At 41.5% G+C, this 20,743-nt stretch overlaps 1 protein-coding gene across 1 annotated transcript in view; it reads right to left on the reverse strand.

Annotated features, from left to right (window-relative positions):
• Positions 1–10,905: 10,905 nt before the first annotated feature.
• LOC106694356 (fetuin-B-like) overlaps positions 10,906–20,743 on the reverse strand; it is a 32,295-nt gene continuing 22,457 nt past the window's right edge. The window contains 2 exon segments of the mRNA XM_014452352.2: positions 10,906–11,235; positions 12,113–12,196. Of these exon segments, the coding sequence (XP_014307838.2) occupies positions 10,906–11,235; positions 12,113–12,196 (414 nt within the window).

Raw genomic sequence — 20,743 nt, forward strand, 5'->3', positions numbered from 1 at the left:
CCTTGAACTCTAAATGTGGATTTCCATGAGTCAGCACTTTGGATGGGATTTGCCAATGTCTTAATCTTAGACAGCTGAACAAACTCATATTCACGCGTACAGGTAAGCAAACTTATGTAACCTAACCCTTTCCCTAGAAATCATAATAAACACTCAGGTCAAGGCTCCTAAGAGGTCATGATTGGATTCTGGTTTGCCTCCTTGGTTCCAAATGAATCAGAATATACAAACTGTCCTATTCTCTCATTTCCCCTAGCACCTTCCCTCCAGCTGATGTCCTTGGCCACACCAATAATTACCCCAGGCTTGGAGCCTGGGGTCACAGTCCATGATACAAATTGTATTAGTTGAATTCACACTTCCTGCCTGGCCTTCCATGTTTACCATTCTTGTTAGATCAGGAAAAAAGGCTCTAACCCCACATCACCTACATGAAAGACCAACGAGATTCCTAAAGCATTTTGGGGATCTGGCTAGGAAGTGGTCTATGTATATTTTTTAAAACAAAGACTTCATTTAAGTAAAAAAAAAAAAAAGAGAGAGAGAGAGAGAGAGAGAGAGGGATGGTATATCAATAGTTCATGCAGCATATGCCAAACTTTTTCTTCCTTTTATGGAGCTGTGTGGAAGCAAACTCATAAGGAAACTGAAACCTAATAGTATTGTTAGGAGGTAGACAATGATTGACAGGTAGGCTGGAATGTAAATCCCTCAAGGTTGGGACTCTTGCTTTTCTCTTTCAGCTTCTGCTTGGGGTTCAGGAAGTTTCTACTGATTGGAACTGTACAAAACACAAATATCTTTTAAAACCCTATTAATAAAAAACCCCACAGGGAGCCACTGAGAACTCTGGGATCTAATACTGAAGCTGGGCTCCCCAAGAGAGAATATAACATCTATCTGTGAAAAGCAGTGGGAGTGGCAGCTGAAAGTTTGGGCACCCTCTTAAAGAGTCAATGCACAAAAATTCTCCGTGAAGCCACTCACCTGGTGCTCTGGCAGAGGGAGGGTGAAGCAGACTGGAGCTGTGAGAGCAAAACCCAGGACTGAGGACTCGGGGGATAGAGCACAGAAGGCAGACAACCCAAGTTTCCTGGGCTGAGTCATTCCCTCACACAGCAGAGGACATCTTTCCCACATAGACATCTGCCTTGCCTGGGTGGAAGACAGTTAACTCACCCTATTGGAAAACACCTTGCCCTGAGGCCACTTAAGAGATTAAAAGTAACAATTAACCTCCAGGCAGAAGCAACTGCCCCACCCAGTTGAAATAACTCTCCCCACACCTGAGCACAATTGCCTAGGGCAATTCACTTCAGAATTTTATTAGTCTGTAGACCAGTGATTCTCAATCTGGGCTGCACATTACAATCACCTGGGAATCTTTTCTTTATTATGGGGTGGGGCCACAACATTAGTAACAAAAAAACAGAATTTCCAGAGGATGAGGCCCAGAAATCAGGATTTTAAAAAGATTCCCAGGTGATTCTAATGTGCAGCCAGGGTTGAGAACCACTGCTGTAGACAGAGGTGGTCTCTGGAGGCTTTGCATCTTTGCCTGATCCAATTTGTCAGAAAGAGCCTTTAACTCGTCCTGCACTAGATATTGAGAGGTGTAGAGGATCTACCTAATACACAGTCACAAACCCAAACAGACAACCAAAATGAGGAAACAAAGAAACACCCCCAAATGAAAGAACTAGCAAATTCTCCAGAAGAAAAGATCAATGAAGCAGAGATAAGAAATTTATCTGAAACAGCGTTCAGAGTAATGATGTTAAAAATGCTCAACAGTATGAAAAAAGATATAGTAACTATGAAAAAAGAACAGTCTGAGATAAATAATGACATAACAAATAAAGAACACGTTGGAAGGAATACACAGCAGATTAAGGGAAGTTGGGGATTGAATCAGTGAATTAGAAGACAGAGTTGGAAATATCACTCAATTAGAGAAACAAAAAGAAAAAAAAAACAATTAAAAAACAGGAGGAAAGCTTAAGGGAGCTGTGGGACAATGTGAAACGTAGCAATATCAGAATTGCAGGTGTGCCAAAAGAGGCAGAAAGGGAGAAAGGAATAGAGAAGGTGTTTGAAGAAATAATGGTAGAAAACTTCCCTCACCTGGTAAAGGAAACATCACACAAGTTCAGGAGGCACAGAGAACCCCAAACAAGAAGAACCAAAATATACCCATGCCCAGACACATCATAATTAAAATACCAAAAATTAAAGACAAAGAGAGAATCTTAAAGGCAGCAAGAGAAAAGAAAACTATTACCTACAAAGGAGTTCCCATAAGGCTGACACCTGATTTCTCATCAGAAACTCTACAGGCCAGAGGGAATGGCATGAAGTACTCAAGGTAATGGAAAGCAAGGATCTGAGACCAAGATTACTATATCCAGCAAGGCTATCATTCAAAATAAATGGTCAAATAAAGAGCTTCCCAGACAAAAAAAAAAAAAAAAAGGCTAAAGGAGTTCATCACCACCAAGCCAGCATTATAAGAAATGTAAAGAGATTGCTGTAAGGGATTGCTTAGAAGAAAAAACTGAGAGACAAACCTAGCCATACAGAATTAAAATGGCTATACTAGTAAATAAGTACCTCTCAATAATAACTCTAAAAGTAAGTGGATTAAATACTCCAATCAAAAGGTGTAAGGTAGCAGAATGGATGCAAAAACATGACCCAACTATGTGCTGTCTATAAGAGACCCACCTCAAAGCAAAAGACATGCACAGGATGAAAGTTAAGGAAAAAAATTTTCCATACAAATGGAAAAGAAAAAAAGCTGGAGTAGCAATACTAATATTTTACAAAATAGGCTTTAAAAACATCATGCTAAGTGAAATAAGCCAGTCCAAGAAAAAGAAATATCATATGATCTCTCTCATTTGTAGAATTTAATGAACAACATAAACTGATGAACAAAAATAGAGCCAGAGGGGTAAAAATATCCTAGAATATAATAGAAGTAATCCTGTTATTTGCAGGTTTTTAATATTTACTACACTTGGGTATGCTATAACATTTAGATTCCTATCCATAAAACAGCAGTACTTCCAGTATACGTACACACACACACACACACACACACAGACAGAGTTACACTCACTTGTAGAAAGAAGGGGTTTCCCTGTGGTTTCCAGCCACACTCAAAAAGTGAAAAGCAACAGATGAAATTAATTGTAATATTTTGCTTAACCTGATGTATTCAAACATTATCATTTCAATCTGTAATTAATATAAAAATATGAATGAGCCTTAGCTGGTATGGCTCAGTGGATAGAGCATCAGCCTGAGGACTAAAGTGTCCCAGGTTTGATTCCAGTCAAGGGCAGCTACCTTGTTTGCAGGCTCAATTCCTAGCCCCAGTTGGGGTGCATAGGAGAGACAATGAATGTGTCTCTCTTACATTGCTGTTTCCCTTCCTCTGTCTCTCCTCCTTCTTTCCACTCTCTCTAAACATTAACGAGAAAATATCCTCAGGTGAGGATTAACAACAACAATATATATATATATGAGAGAGTTTACATTCTTTGTTTCATACTACCACATACCACGATTTGTTCTAGTCTCATTTATGGTGGTCCATAGTCACAGGTGGCCACCCGATCAGGCTGCACAGGCTCCTCTCTGTCAAAGGAAGGCAACAGGAGCCCCTTCTCCTGAGGCTGCTATAAGGACTGGCCACGGAAAAAACAATGCCAGGTGCTTGGCACAGCCCTGGCACACAGGACACCTGGGGACGACGTCTGCCATCAGTGCTCTGACTGCTCCTGTGGTCCGTACCTCATCTCCCACAGTGCAGATCCCAAGTGGCTCTGCTGGCAGCCTTTCCCCAGTCTACCCGAATGGAGTCAGATTTGGAGAAGCAGGGATTTGATTTTCCTCCTGGAAGGTGTGATTCAGGGCAGCGATTTAGGATTGGTTTCAGAACAGCACAGGTCAGCCACGTGAGGCATTGTTTGCTGCAGAGCTGGGTGGGTGTGGTACTTGGGATTAGGTCTCTGGGGAGTTAGAAATACAGGTATGAAGTCTTGACCTGAGACGGTGGGGTGTGTACTCAGGAAAGTTGTGCAGCAGCCACAGCTCCAAAATATCAGGCTGGCTCTGACCTGGTTAGCAATGATCTCTGCAGCTGGTTGGTTTTTCTCTCTCTTTCCCTTTCTCCTTTATCTTTTCTTCCTTCCACATCCTGAATGAACATCTACTCACTATGCTGCCAAGGTCCAGTGTTACAAATATAATAAATAACACTGATGAATTCTCAGAATGTGCCCAGCCTTGTGCTAAACCCTGTCTTCCTTCTCTCATTTAATGTCCACAACCAAACCAGTGCTGTAGGGTACCACTGTTATTCCCATTTTATAGATGAGGAAAACTGAGGAGCAGTGAGGTTATGTAGCTTGCCCAAGGTCTTATAGCCGGGGTTAGTGTCTAGCCTATATGGCTTCTGAGAGGAAGGCCTAGTTCTTGCCCTCAATGAGTGAGTACTAAGAAAGCAATAGGAGGAGAAACTAGCTATGCTGGGGAAGTCACTTCTCAGAAGAGGTTACATTCTGTCTGGGGCTTGAGGGATGAATAGGAGTATGCCTGATGAGCAAGGCAGGGAGGGTAACCAGAGAATTGGGAGGAGAAATAAAATCAATAAATGTGAATTACATAGTTTACCTTCTGTCCTGTCAATCCTTCTCACTGTCTCCTATATAAACTGGATGGTGTCACTGCCAATCCACCCAGTAGCCTCAGGCCTCTTTTGGCAGTCTGTCTCCTAAAGTATCCTTCATCTGGATACTTTTACTTTTATCAATCATATTTAGGTAATGTATGAAAAAACTCAGGATGTTTGAGGGCATGTTTTAGTGTCAAAAATATTCTTAGGATGCCATGGATGCATGGCTTAGTTGATTGGAGCTTTGTTCTGTACATCAGAGGGTTGCAGGTTCGATTTCCAGTTAGGGCACGTGCAGTAGGCAACCCATGGATGTTTCTCTCTCTCTCTCTCTCTCTCTCTCTCTCTCTCTCTCTCTCTGTCTCTCTCTCTCTCTCTCTCTCTCTTCCTCTCTACCAAAATCAATAAAAACATATCCTCAATGAGCATATATATATATATTTTTTCTTTTTCCTTGGGGAAAATCTGCCATATAACATCAAAAGTGGGATTTCCTCCAAGAATCCCTGTGGTGTTGTGGTCTAAAGCACAGACTATGGGCTCAAATATACCTGGGTTAGAATCCCAGCTCTACCACTCATCAGTTGTGTGACAAAAAGGCTTCTCACTCTCTCTGAATTTCAGATTCTTCTTTGATAAATTGAGGCCACAGAGAAACCATAGGATGGGTGTGAGGGTAAGATGGGATCCCACACAAAAGTACCTAAAACACAGTTTGCCTTTAGCATCTCACCAAAGAGAATCTAAAAGAAAGAATCTAAAAGATAAGAGGAGATGGGAAGACAGGCAGGATCTCCACATGTAGGTCTCATACTCACATTCGTGAAGGAGGGTGGAGGCCGCAGTGCTGGTTTATGAAGAGATGTCCAGGATGTCAGGCTTTCCTGAGAATGCAGGGTCACTCAGACCAACCCTATGCACAAGCAACTTATGAATAAAGCAGAAGCCTGGTGGCTAATTTACACTGGGGAGGGAATGCCTCTCCAGTGTCTCCAGAGCCAGACTGGTCACACTCAGATCACCCTTTTATATCCGGCAATCAGGCTTCATGGTCACTTCAGAACACCAGGCAACAATGCACATGGCTGAGCCGCCACTGCCAGGCATACACCCTGGTTTCTGCATGACAGGTGGGGTCCTCAGCAGAGGTCAAAGCTTTAATCAGGGGCAGTCTCTTTCTGAAGAGCTGCCCAGCACCTGGATCAGACCTGGGCACTTCCCAAGTTACCTCATCAACACCTTCAGAAGCCAACTCAGAGGGTGTGGCCTCCCTTCAGATGGCTTCCTTCACCCAGAGGTACTGGTTCTCATGGGTTTCACTCCCAATGGGCGGATTTATTGTTAAATTCTACTCTAACCGATACTGCCCATACATGGGAAAGGGAAGCAGCAGTGCCAAGAGTCTACTGTGTGCCAGCACTGCTGAGTCCAGGTACTTACACTTAATCCCCATGACGTCTTGTTGGGAGGCATCTTCATTCCCATTTGATGACTGTGTCACACAAGGCAATGTGTGCTTTCTAATACCCCCAGTGTAGCAACATCTGCCAAACTAACAACCAGACGTGATGGTATGACCTGTTCTCATGGAGGGCTGCAGCTCTGGCACATTTTCTTTCAGGGGAAGCTCAGCTATGAGCACGAAGAGACAATTATCAATTAAGCCTTTCTGCAGTGCATTAGAGGCAGGAATGAGGGCTCTGTCCTCCAAGATGTAACACCTCAATTATGCCTGTTGCTGGTAATTACCACTTATCAGCTGAACTGAGCAATTCCAGAATACCTAGCATAGAAATAATAATTATATAGCCCAGGCCGCATGGCTCAGTGATTGAGCTTCAGCCTATGAACCAGAGTTCAAGGTTTGATTCCTGGTCAGGGCATTTGCCCAGGTTGCAGGCTTGATCCCTAGTGTGGGTTCTGCAGGAGACAGCTGATCAATGGTTCTCTCACTCATTGATGTTTCTATCTCTCTTGCCCTTTCCTTTCCTTTCTTAAGTCAATAAAAATATTTTTTACAAATAACATATTGAATGGGTAAAATTTCTTTTAGAAAGACAAAGAATTCCAGACCAGCCCATGTGTCTCAGTGGTTGAGTGTCAACCCAGGAACCAAGAGGTCACATTTAGATTCCTGGTCAGGGCACATGCCTAGGTTTCAGGCTGGATCCCCAAATTTGGGTGTGCAGGAGGCAGCTAATCAATGATATTCCTCTCTCATTGATATTTCTAACTCTCTATCACTCTCCCATCCTCTCTTTCTAAAAACCAACAGAAACATTTTTAAAAAGAGAAAGGCAAAGACTTCTGTATTAAGTTAAAAACAAAATTAATGTATTACATTTTCAAGAATAATGTCTTGGAATATAAAAGATAAAGGTAGATTACACATAATGGATGATCAAAACTATATGAAGCAAATATAAACAGAAAAAGGATCTAGAGTATTAATATTGGACAAAGTAAAATTAAGGGTAAGAAAAAAATCTCATGATGGTAGTAAAGAAGATAATTTTATTTTTATAAAGATACAGTCTAGAAGCATGAGGTTAAAATACATAAAACAGAAATTAGATATATATGTGTAGAAATAGATTAAAATAATGGTGGTGGAGAAATTTTATATACAACTATAAATTTAAGATAGACCAGACCTACTTTGGGAGGAAAAACCAAGATGGCGGCATAGGTAAACACCAGAGATTGCTGCTTAGCGCAACCACTTCAAGAATACAACTAAAAGACGGAACAGACATCATCTAGAACTATAGGAAGGCTGCCTGAGTGGAAATTCTACAACTAGAAGGAAAGAGAAAAGCATACCGAGACTTAGAGGAGGTGCAGTGCGGAAATAAAGTACAGAGGTATGGAGGCACACACGGAGAGGGCTGGCGGCTGAGGACATGGTTGTCTTTTTCAATCAGTAGGGAGTCTCAAGCTCTGAGCTCCAGTTCTGGGCGAGTCTCTGGGGACCCAGACTCATACAGGAGAAACTGGACTGTCTGGCATCAGTCAGAACTTGAGGGCAGCTTTCTCTTGGACATGCTTGCAGTGATTGCCGGGACACTGAGAAGCGGGGCCTCTGAGGGCAACCATAGCTGCTTGCTCCGCTCTGTTGATCCCCTGGAACCCCCACCACATCCAAGCTGTGCCCCTGCTTTTGCATATGAAAGGCCTGGCCCTTTGCAATCTGAAAATTACCTAACAAACTGCAGCTGGCCCAAAGCCCCATGGCAACTCCCATTGCTTCACAGCTGAGCTCATGCTGGGTAGCCTCAGGCAGAGGCTACATTAGCACCTCCTTAGAGATCCAGAAGCCAGTGTGCCCGGTGGTCAGAGTGGGACCATCCAAACTGCAGCTCCTCGGATCCATCAATGACACACTCAGGGGGCAGACTCAGTGAGCACCAAAGCCCCACTGAAGCAAGTCTTGCCCCAGAAGGGTGTCTCCAGCACAGAAGTTCTTCCACTGCAGACACAGCTAATTCTCACAGCCAATTGGCCTGGAGGTCAATTCTTCCCAGTGATACCAACAACAATCAAGGCTTAACTACAACAAGACTGTGCACAAAGCCCACAAGGGGGTGCACCAAGAGTGTCCACCTCAGGTAATTGGAGAGGCTGAGTCACTGGGCCCTATAGGACACCTAGCACAGAAAGCCATTCTATCAACACAGGGAAGCATAAAAAATTGTGGAGACAAAGAAACAAGTCACAAATGACAAAAATGGAGGAAAGCAAACTACTGGATATAGAGTTTAAAACCCCACTTATAAGGTTTTTCAAGAATTTTCTAGAAACCTCCGATAAATTTAGTGAGACCCTCAAGAAATCTAGTGAGATCCTCAAGGATATGAAAAAGGACCAGCTAGAAATTAAGCATACACTGACTGAAATAAAGAATATTATACAGAGTTCCAACAGCAGACTGGAGGATCGCAAGAATCAAGTCAAAGATTTGAAATATGAAGAAGCAATAAACACCCAACCAGCCAGCACCAGTTTGGCTCAGTGGATAGAGCGTCGGCCTGCAGACTGATGGGTCCCGGGTTCGATTCCGGTCTAGGGCATGTACCTTGGTTGCGGACACATCCCCAGTGGGGGGTGTGCAGGATTCATCTGATCGATGTTTCGCTCTCATCGATGTTTCTAACTCTCTATTCCTCTCTCTTCCTCTCTGTAAAAAATCAATAAAATATATTTTAAAAAAAAAACACCCAACCAGAAAAATAAAAAGAAAAAAGAATCCAAAAATATAAAGATAGTGTAAGGAGCCTCTGCGACAACGTCAAGCGTACCAACATTCGAATTGTGGGGGTGTCAGAAGAAGAGAGAGAGCAAGATATTGAAAACCTATTTGAAGAAATAATGACAGAAAACTTCCCCTACCTGGTGAAAGAAATAGACTTACAAGTCCAGGAAGTGCAGAGAACCCCAAACAAAAGGAATCCAAACAGGACCACACCAAGACACATCATAATTACAATGCCAAGAGCAAAAGACAAAGAGAGAATCTTAAAAGCAGCAAGAGAAAAAAAGTCAGTTACCTACAAGGGAGTACCCATACAACTGTCAGCTGATTTCTCAACAGAAACTATGCAGGCCAGAAGGTAGTGGCAAGAAATATTCAAAGTGATGAATACCAAGAACCTACAACCAAGATTACTTTATCCAGCAAAGCTATCATTCAGATTGAAGGTCAGATAAAGAGTGTCACAGATAAGAAAAAGCTAAAGGAGTCCATCACCACCAAAACAGTATTATATGAAATGCTGAAAGGTATCCTTTAAGAAGAGGAAGAAGAAAAAGGTAAAGATACAAATTATGAACAACAAATACACATCTATCAACAAGTGAATCTAAAAATCAAGTGAATAGCCAGAACCGGTTTGGCTCAGTGGATAGAGCGTCGGCCTGCGGACTCAAAAGTCCCGGGTTCGATTCTGGTCAAGGGCATGTACCTTGGTTGTGGGCACATCTCCAGTGGGGGGTATGCAGGAGGCAGCTGGTCGATGTTTCTCTCTCATCGATGTTTCTAACTCTCTATCCCTCTCCCTTCCTCTCTGTAAAAAAATCAGTAAAATATAAAAATAAAAAAAATTTTTAAAAAATCAAGTGAATAAATAATCTGATGAACAGAATAAACTGGTGAATATAATAGAATCAGGGGCATAGAAATGGAGTGGACTGACTGTTCTCAGGGGGGGGGGAGGAAGGGGTGTGGGGTGTGCGGGAAGAGACTGGACAAAAATCGTACAGCTATGGATGAGGACAGTGGAGGGGGGGGCGGGGCGGGCAGAGGGTGGGGTGGGAACCCCATGGAGGGGAGCTATGAGAGAAAAAAAGAGGAACAACTGTAATAATCTGAACCATAAAGATTTAATTAAAAAAAAGAATTTAAATTAAAAAAAAGGTATATGTGTGTGCCTATCTGTATCACATATAAACACAATATACATATAAATGTACATAATATAATATGTTGTCTACATCTCTTTATATATTTTTAAGGGGGAAAATTGGGAATGAATGTTACTTGGGCTCTTAATTTATCCTCTGAGCAAAACTATTAAATAAGCTAGAAAACTCCCGAACTTGGAAACACTATCTGATTCTCTCCAGGCTTAGCCACAGGCAACTATTTCTCCTTCTAACCCCATTGCTAAGTGACTTCATCAAGTTCTGGGCTCAGAGACTATTTATACAGGTAAGAAAAAGAAAGTCCACCTTCAGGTTGAAGGCTGTGCAGACAATATCTGACCAATATTTAGTGTTGAAATAATTATGGAGTAGAAGGAGAATGAAACTATGTGATGAATCTCAGTCTCTTGGTGTCCTTCAATTTTTATCTCATTTTGATCAAAAGAATAACAATATGTTCATGCTTAGATAGAGGAGGGCATTCCTAAGTATGACAGGTCCTGCATCAGAGACACTTGGCTAAAAGTCAGTAATCGTTACAAAGGGAAAGGTGGAGGACATACGAGGCAAGTGTTCATGGATTGATATCTTGGATGGCTCAGAAGGCATGCAGCTCAGTGTACAAGTGGAGGGTGTGGTTTCATTTCCACTTTCAGCCAAAATGATGAGACCAAGAAGAGTCACAAAGACACACTTTATTAGCTATTCTCTATGTTCAAACCCTCTGTCTCTCTGTCTCCCTTCCCCACTACCTCTCATCTCCTGCAGGGCACCACATCCTCATGGAATCCTCTATGTGGTTCTCATGGTGGGAGAACAATAGGGTTGCTCATGGAGGCGTTTCCAGGACACTCAGCAGAGCGTTGTTCTTCTTTGGGGAAAGGTAGGACAAACAGCTTCTTAATCATAGGCCCATAGAAGAGGAAGGAAACATTGAGGGGTTCTCCCTGGGGATTTGTGGTTAGATCCAGGTGCACAGGGAAGGCCTCAGCAAGATCCGTTTCCTGAGATTCTTCATCATCCAGCTCAGGAAGGTACTGGACAGATCTGCTTAGCACATTTTTGGAGGGTGAGTGCGTGGGTTTTTTGTTTCTCTGGTAAACAGCGAATTTTCTCCTTCTAGGGGTGGGAGCCTGAAATAAAAATGCTTTCAATAAGGGAATGTTCTCTAGGGAAATCTCTTCTGTGGCTGGTTTGTTCTATGCCTTTCTGATGGAATGTTTCAAGGGGAGCCAGCTAGAGGGATGGGCCTTTGGTTAAAGGGTTTTAAAGCAAGCAGATAAGGGCCAGGAGGAACCAGGACTGGTAGAAGCTTGATAGCAAGCTTGATCCAGAGGACTTAAATGGCATATTCAAAGTCCCTAGTGGGCTGTCTTCCTGCTCCTAGTGTGACAGCAATAGCACCATTACTAATTGTTTATGCTCTGCCAGGCCCAATACAGCACCCTTTATCCAGGTCTTCTCACTAATTTCTCACAAGAAACTGAATAAGGTAAGCATTGCAAGCCCATTCATAGATGAGGCAACCATGACTCAGAGAGGTAAGAATTTTCCCATGGTCACCTAGCTCATAGGTAGCAGAGCAGGACTGGAACCCAGGTGGCCTCTCTCAACCACCCTTTCAACTATATCAGGCTGTCTCATATCAAGTGCTCAATAAATACTTCTGGAATGGGACCAACTATTTCCATGGAAACAACTTCTCCCATCAGTTCAAGGTAAGGGTCTTTGGGACACCGAATTTAAGTTCTCAGGGCCTGAGACATCCAAGCTCAGAAGTCCCTATTTATGAAAGTCTTAATTATTCTGCAGGAACTCCTTGGGACTAAAACAAAGAGTGACAGGTCTTTAACTAGCTAGCCTATGGGTGTGACCTCAGGGCAGCCTAAATAAAATGGTGATCATGGATCTTAGGAAAATAAAATGAGAGGATGAAGTAGGGAGAGTTAAAACATAGATATTCTGCTTTTTTTCTTCAGAGAAAGATAAACAATTAGAATGAAAAAATACCTGTGATTGAAAGAAGTCACAATATATACCGACAAGCTTTACTTCAAATCTTCGACGCAGAGTACCTCTGCAAATACCAACAGGCTAAAAAGAGAGAGAGAGAGAGAGAGAGAGAGAGAGAGACAGAGAGGATACAAAATTGTTTGAGTTTTATAATTATCAATTATCATAAATGGAAATCAACTTGCTTTCTGCCTGTGTGGACAAACAGCCAATCAACATTTATATGCTACTACCATGCAATAGGGAGGCTCTGAGCCAATTATCTCTAGACTAGTCACATGGTGCATGGATTGGTGCACACTGAAAGAAAATTAATTAGAAGGTTGCTGGCAGGGTGGGACTGAACAAAATGGGCCGAACACGCCCTGGAGCCATAGCTTCAAAGTCTGAGGAATGAGTGGGGTCCCTCCACCAGGTGGAGTCCCTTGGCCAGGCCTGCAGGGATTGGGCCAAAACTGGCTCTCTAACTTCCCCTGAGGGGTTCTGGAGTGCAAGAGGGCACTCTGCAAAGTTGCTGTTGTACAGGGTGTGGAACACAAAAGCAAGTGTTCAGTAAACCAGATTTGGGGATGACAGTTCCCCAGCAACAACATAACCCACAGCCAAAGGTGGAATCACGCAGCCCCAGGAGTAATTGTGTTCCCTCCTCTTTGGTTTCAGAGTGCATCACCCAAGACCCGCTGCTGCCAAGTCACTGCAGCTTGGCACCTTCTGCATACAGTGTCTGCCCCCTGGTGGTCAGTGAGCATCATAACGGCCAGTTGGATGGAGGGAAGAACACTTAGCATATTAGCCTTTTATATATATAGATTATCCCTCCAGATAACCACCTAAACAAGTCTAAATTGCCTTCAATGATGGAAAATTTAAAACGTCTTGAGGAGGAGGAGAAGAAAGCTGCCGACAGGAAGGCAGACTGCAAGATAGTGTGTGAGTGAGAGAACAAAAGGAGAATGTGTGGACGTACGTGGAGTGTATATTTGTGGGTGAGGAACAGCTATACTCCAAGGGACTGTTGGGGACCGCCGGACCAGGCTCCCCGGAACGACAGCCTCCACTGCTGCTGAAATCTCTCCCAGAGCAACCAACTCTGCCGTGGAGACCACACCATCTTGAAGGGGAGAGTGGCTATTATGGGAAGCCTATACATCCCAGGACTCTACAACTACAACACCCAGGGACCAGCTGCGAACTCAGGAACACCAGATCTCAAGCAGCATGAATACAGGGACTCGGATGAGCTCTGCACCTTCTTATGGAAAGGTCAGAATTCGCCTAGGGAAAGGTGGGGTCTGTGATCCAGAATGGAGAGAGAAATGTGCACAATGGGATCTAGAGGTTCGGGAGAATTCTGCGCCCCACAAAATACACGGCCATTGGGGCTAGCATGATCCGTGAATGTGGAAGGGGATCCGCAGGGCTGCTGGCAGAAGGGAACTCTAAAAATCAACCCATAGCTGAACTGGGAACAAAAAGTCAGCCTGAAATTTTACCAGTGTGCCAGCTGCTTAGTACCAGGGGAAAAAAGACATGCACAGAGACGTTCACAGAGTTGCACACAGTGCCAGAGGGTAAAAGTTGAAAGTTCACACACTTACTCTGGCTCTTTTTTTCTCTTTAAATCCTTGCTTTTGATTACTAAGCCAAGTACATAAGATCACTCGATTGGGGACACTCTATGACAGCGGTTCTCAACCTGTGGGTTGCGACCCCTTTGGCGGTCGAACAACCCTTTCACAGGAGTCACCTAAGACCATCCTGCATATCAGATATTTACATTACAATTCATAACAGTAGCAATATTACAGTTATGAAGTAGCAACAAAAATAATTTTATGGTTGGGTCACAACATGAGGAACCTGGGGATCAGAGAGGGGAGTAACGATCAGAGAACCAGATCTGGGGCAGTCCATTCTTCCAAACCAGTATTAAGTGCCACAGGGAAAACAAAATCTAAATACTGGCTAGAGAGGACTTATAACCCTGGAGGTCAATCCAGAAACACTTCCAGCCAGGGGTTGAATCACAAATTGACTCTTATGTAAACACAAATAAAAGAGCATAAGAAACAAAGAAATACAGCCTGCTTGAAAATCAGGACTGTGACTTACAACACAGAGGAGCAGTGGAACACAGGGACTTCAATACTGTCCTGACTACCTGACAGGAAACTGGCGCGCCAAACAGGACAGTAATGGAAGTGAATGACCTTCACTACTGCATATTTTTTTTAAAATATATTTTATTGATTTTTTACAGAGAGGAAGGGAGAGAGATAGAGAGTTAGAAACATCAATGAGAGAGAAACATCGACCAGCTGCCTCCTGCACATCTCCTACTGGGGATGTGCCCGCAACCCAGGTACATGCCCTTGACCGGAATCGAACCTGGGACCCTTCAGTCCGAAGGCCGACGCTCTATCCACTGAGCCAAACCGGTTTCGGCACTACTGCACATTTTTATTTTTTTCATCTTTCACTTAGGAAACAAATTTTTTTTCTTTTTCCCTCATTTGATTTTACCTTTATAATTATTATATTTTTATTTTTAATCAGTATTATTACTACTACTATTTTACCTTTTTTTAAAAGTGTCATTTTATTTTCTCTTTATTTTATTTTATATTGGCATTAGTGTTGTGCATTCTATTTTCATTTTTCCTTTAGCATAATTTTGCTCTATCTCAACTTTACCTTTATGCCAACACTCTCTACCTCACTTTCCCCTTTTGTTGTCCTGTTTCCCTTACCCTATTCCTGCTATTAGATTATCGCTATTCCTTCTTTTTACCCCATAAAAATTCACCCTACTTATATATCTAATTTCTGATCGCCTGCTCTAAGTCCATACATAATTCTCTGTTTTCTTTCTTCACTATCCAAATTTTTTTCTCTCTTCCCTTTTTTGTTGTTGTTGTCATTGTTTTTTTGTTTTGTTTTGTTCTAGGTTTCTTGTTTTATTTTGTTTTGTTTTGCCTTGCTTTCTCTCTGTCCTATTGTTGTTGTTTGCTTGATTATTGATTAGATTGGGGGTTTTTGTGCTTGTTTCTTTTTTAGGTTTTTTTGTTTATGTTTTTGTTTGTTTTTGCTTCTGTTTTTACTCTCTTTTCTTGTTATTAGCTGTTGTTTGTAGTTTGCATTCATCTCTGGGTGTTTGTTGTTTGCATTTTTTGGGATTTGTGGTTGTTCCATTGGTGTTTTCTCCCCACATAGTTTTTTTCCCTCCTTCTTTATTATTCTCTTTCTTTTTCTCTCTTACTTTATTTCCTTTTCTCAATATAATTTTGAACTCCTTTTTTTTCTTATCCCCTAATTCTCTTTACTCTGGTGGTCACCTTTATTTGGGGTTATTACTATCGTGAATACATTTGTGTTCAGTGCCTTGTGAATTATGCGTTGTTGTGTTGTATTTTGTGCCTTTCAATCAATGCTGGAGAGAGAGATCTACATAACCAGATACCCAGAGAAGAGAGATCATGGGCAACAAAGAAACAGCCCTCATATGAAAGAAAAGGAGACAGCACCAGAAAAAGAGGTAAATGAAATGGAGGCAACGGAGGCAAGCAACCTGTCAGAGAAAGAATTCAGAGAAATGGTCATAAGGTGGATGAAAAGAATGGAAGACAAATTCAACAATATGTGTAAGAACCAAGAGGAAATGAAGAACCAAGAAGAAATGAAAAATGACATCGCTGCTATAAAGAACTCAATAGAAAACATCAATAATAGACTAGAAGAAGCAGAGGACCACATCAGTGAGCTAGAAGACAAGGTAGGAAAATATACCCAAACAGAGCAGCATGTAGGGGGAAAAAAACAACTTAAAAAACAAGAGGAGAGCCCAAGGGAACTTTGGGACAACACGAAACAAAATAACCTCCGCATAATAGGGGTACCAGAAGGAGAGGAAACTGAGCAAGGAGTAGAAAACCTGTTTGAAGAAATAATGACAGAAAACGTCCCTGATATAGGGAAGAAAACACTCACACAAACCCAAGAAGCTCACAGAGTCCCAAACAAAATGAACCCCAAAAGACTGATACCAAGGCACATTATAATTAAATTGGCAAACACCAATGACAAAGTAAGAATCTTAAAAGCTGCCAGAGAGAGACAGAAAGTTACCTACAAAGGATCCCCCATCAGACTAGTCACTGATTTCTCAACAGAAACACATCAGGCCAGAAGAGAATGGAATGAAATACACAAAGTCATGCAAAGGAAGGGTCTGAATCCAAGAATACTGTACCCAGCAAAACTATCAATCAAAATTGAGGGTGAAATCAGGATCTTCACCGATAAAAAAGGACTAAGGGAATTTATTACCACCAAACCAGCAATGCAAGAAATGCTAAAGGGTCTGCTATAAAAAGAAGAAATAGGAAGCGAAGAAGGAACACAGGCATAAAGAATAAAAATGGTGACAAACAAGTACCTATCAATAATAACTTTAAATGTAAATGGATTAAATGCCCCAATCAAAAGACATAGGGTAACTGAGTGGATAAGAAAACATGACCCATATATCTCCTGTCTACATGAAACCCACCTCAGAAAAAAGGACTCACACAGACTGATGGTGAAGGGATGGAAAAAGATTATTCAGGAAAATGAAAATGAAGAAAAAGCTGGGGTTGCAATACTTATATCTGACAAATTAGATCTCAAAGTGAAGGACATAACAAGAGATTAGGAAGGCCACTTCATAACACTAATGGGAACAACCCAACATGAAGAAATAACTCTGGTAAACATATATGCACTCAATACAGGGACACCCAAATGCATAAAAAAAACTTCTGGAGGATATCAAGGGAGAGATTGACAGCAATAGAGTCATAGTAGGGGACTTTAATACCCCACTACCACCATTGGACAAATCCTCTAAACCAGTGGTTCTCAACATTCCTAATGCCGGGACCCTTTAATACAGTTCCTCAGGTTGTGGTGATCCCCAATTTCATTGTTACAAATTGAACATAATTAAAGCATAGTGATTAATCACAAAAAAATATGTAATTATATATCTGTTTTCCGATAGTTTTAGGCGACCCTTGTGAAAGGGTCGTTCGACCCCCACAGGGGTTGCAACGCACAGGTTGAGAACCACTGACCTAGATGAAATGGACATATTCTTAGAAAAATAGAAGCTCCCAAAACTCAACCAAGAAGAATAAAAACCCGGAATAGGCCGATAACTACTGAAGAAATTGAAACAGTGATCAAAAGTCTTCCAGCAAACAAAAGCCCTGGTCCAGGCAGCTTTACATGGGAGTTCTGCCAAGCATTCAAAGAAGAACTAAAACCTATCCTCCTCAGACTATTCCAAAAAATTTAATAGGAAGGCACATTTCCAAGCTCTTTCTATGAAGCCAGCATTACCCTAATCTCAAAACCAGATAAAGACACCACAAAAAAAGAGAACTATAGGCCAATATCCTTGATGAACATAGATGCTAAAATCCTCAACAAAATTCTAGCAAATTGGATTCAGCAATACATTAGAAAGATCATACACCATGATCAAGTGGGATTTATTCCAGGGATGCAAGGATGGTACAATATCTGAAAATCAATAAATGTAATATATCACATAAACAAACTGAAAGACAAAAATCACTTAATTATATTGATTGATGCAGAAAAAGCATTTGACAAAATCCAACACCGTTTCTCTATAAAAAAAATCTAGGCAAAGTGGGAATAGAGGGATCATACCTCAACATAATATAAGCCCTATATGACAAACTTACAGCCAACATCATACTCAACAGGCAAAAAAAACTAAACCAATTTCCCCTAAGAATAGGACCAAGACAAGGATGCCCACTTTCACTACTCCTGTTTGACATAGTACTAGAAGTACCAGCCATAGAGATCAGACAAGAAGAAATAAAAGGCATTGAAATTGGAAAAGAAGAAGTAAAACTGTCCATATTTACAGATGACATGATACTATAAATAGAAAACCCCAAAGACTCCATCAAAAAACTACTCGACCTAATAAATGAATTTGGCAATGTAGCAGGATACAAAATTAACACCCAGAAATCTATGGCCTTTTTATACACCAATAATGAACTCACAGAAAGAGAAACTAAAAAAGCAATCCCATTTACCATTGCACAAAAAACAATTAAGATACCTAGGAAAAAATTTAACCAAGGACATAAAAGACCTGTACTTGGAAAACTACCGGACATTGAAAAAGAGATAGAGGAAGACATAAACAAATGGAAGAACTTACCATGTTCATGGATTGCTAGAATCAACATCATTAAAATGTCCATACTACCTAAAGCAGGGGTCCTCAAACTACGGCCTGCGGGCCACATGCGGCCCGCTGAAAACATTTATCCGGGCTCGCTGGGTGTTTTTGCTGCCGCTGCCTGTCCTGCTTAGCAGCCAACTCGTCCTGGGCCCGCAGTGCGCATGTGTGGAATGTCTGAGGGACAGTGAACTGGCCCCCTGTTTAAAAAGTTTGAGGACCTCTGATCTAAAGCAATCTATAGATTCAATGCAATACCTATTAAAATACCAATGACATATTTCAAAGATCTAGAACAAACTCTCCAAAAATTCATCTGGAATAAAAAAAGACCCCAAATAGCCACAGCTGTCCTGAGAAAGAAGAACAAAGTTGGAAGGATCACAATATCAGACATCAAACTATATTACCAAGCCTTGGTTCTCAAAACTGCCTGGTACTGACACAGGAACAGACAGATAGATTAATGAAACAGAATAGAGGACCTAGAAATTGATCCAAGCCATTATACTCAATATTTGACAAAGGAGGCAAGAACATACAATGGAGTCAAAACAGCCTCTATAATAAATGATGCAGGGAAATTTGGTCAGATACATGCAAAAAAATGAAACTAGATCACCACTTACACCATACACAAAAACAAACTCAAAATGGCTTAAGGACTTGAATGGAAGACGGGAAACCATAAAAATCCTGCCGAAACCGGTTTGGCTCAGTGGATGGAGAGTCAGCCTGTGGACTGAAGGGTCCCAGGTTCGATTCCGGTCAGGGGCATGTGCCTGGGTTGCGGGCACATCCCCAGTGGGAGATGTGCAGGAGGCAGCTGATCGATGTTTCTCTCTCATCGATGTTTCTGGCTCTCTGGCTCTCTCCCTCTCTGTGGAAAATCAATAAAATATATTTTTTTAAAAATCCTACAAGACTCCACAGGCAGTAAAACTGCAGATATATGTCATATCAATATCTTTACAGATACAGATCCTAGAGCAAGAGAGACTAAGGAGAAAATAAACAAATGAGACTACATCAAAATAAAAAGCTCTGCACAGCAAAATAAACCATGAACAAAACAACAAGAAAGCCCACTGCATGGGAGAACATATTTTCCAATGTTATCACTGATAACGGTTTAATTTCCAACATTTACAGGGAACTCATACAACTTAACAAAAGGAAGATAAACAATCCAATCAAAAAATGGTCAAAGGACCTAAATAGACACTTTTCGAAAGAGGACATTCAGAAAGCCAAGAGACACATGAAAACATGCTCCAAGTCACTATTCATCTGAGCGATGCAAATCAAAACAACAATGAGGTATCACCTCACACCTGTCAGAATGGCTATCATCAACAAATCAACAAATGGCAAGTGCTGGAGAGGATGCAGAGAAAAAGGAACCCTCCTTCACTGCTGGTGGGAATACAGACTGGTGCAGCCATTGTGGAAAACAGTATGGCATTTCCTCAAAAATTTAAAAATGGAACTTCCATTTGACCCAGTCATACCACTTCTAGGAATATATCCCAAAAAAACAGAAGCACCAATCAGAAAGGATATATGCACCCCTATGTTCATAGCAGCACAATTTACAATAGCTAAGATTTGGAAAGCCTAAGTGGCCTACAGCAGATGAGTGGATTAAAAAAAAAAAAACAGTGGTACATCTACACAATGGAAAACTACACTGCCATAAAAAAGAAGAAATTCCATTTGCAGCAGCATGAATGGAACTGGAGAGCATTATGCTAAGTGAAATAAGCCAAGCAGTGAAAGAAAAATACCACATGACATGATTTCACTCATTTATGGATAATAAAGAACATTATAACCTGATGAACAAAAAGATAGATACAGAGGCAGAGAAGCATCAAACAGACTGTCAAATTACAGCAGGAAGGCTGGGGGTGTTGGTGGGGTGGGGGCGGGAGGAGCAGTGGTAAGAGATCAACTGAAGGACTTGTATGCATACATATAACCAATGGACACAAGACACTGGGAGGGGCAGGGGGTGAAGGTGTAGGGGGGTGGGAGGGGAGGCCCAGGAAAGGTCAATGGGGGGGACAAAAAAGGAGACATATATAGTACTATTTGTAATACTTTAAACAATAAAATAAAATTTAAAAATAAAACTTCTTGAGGAACAAACTTTATTAGAAAATTCTTTATACGAAGTGGAAATATGTGTCTATAGACTGTGTACCTCTTGGCCCTATTTCTACCCTTGGGTCACTTAAAAAACTTGTTCTCAACTCTCATATAGAGCAGTCCTTTATGTATGTTCCATCTGAGTTAACTCTTGTGGATGAAAGGGGTGTTAACGTAAAAAAACCATTGAAACCTGTAAAGAATTTTTG

This window comes from Myotis lucifugus, unplaced genomic scaffold (assembly GCF_000147115.1).
Source record: "Myotis lucifugus unplaced genomic scaffold, Myoluc2.0 scaffold_14, whole genome shotgun sequence".
In the NCBI taxonomy this organism is placed as follows: domain Eukaryota; kingdom Metazoa; phylum Chordata; class Mammalia; order Chiroptera; family Vespertilionidae; genus Myotis; species Myotis lucifugus.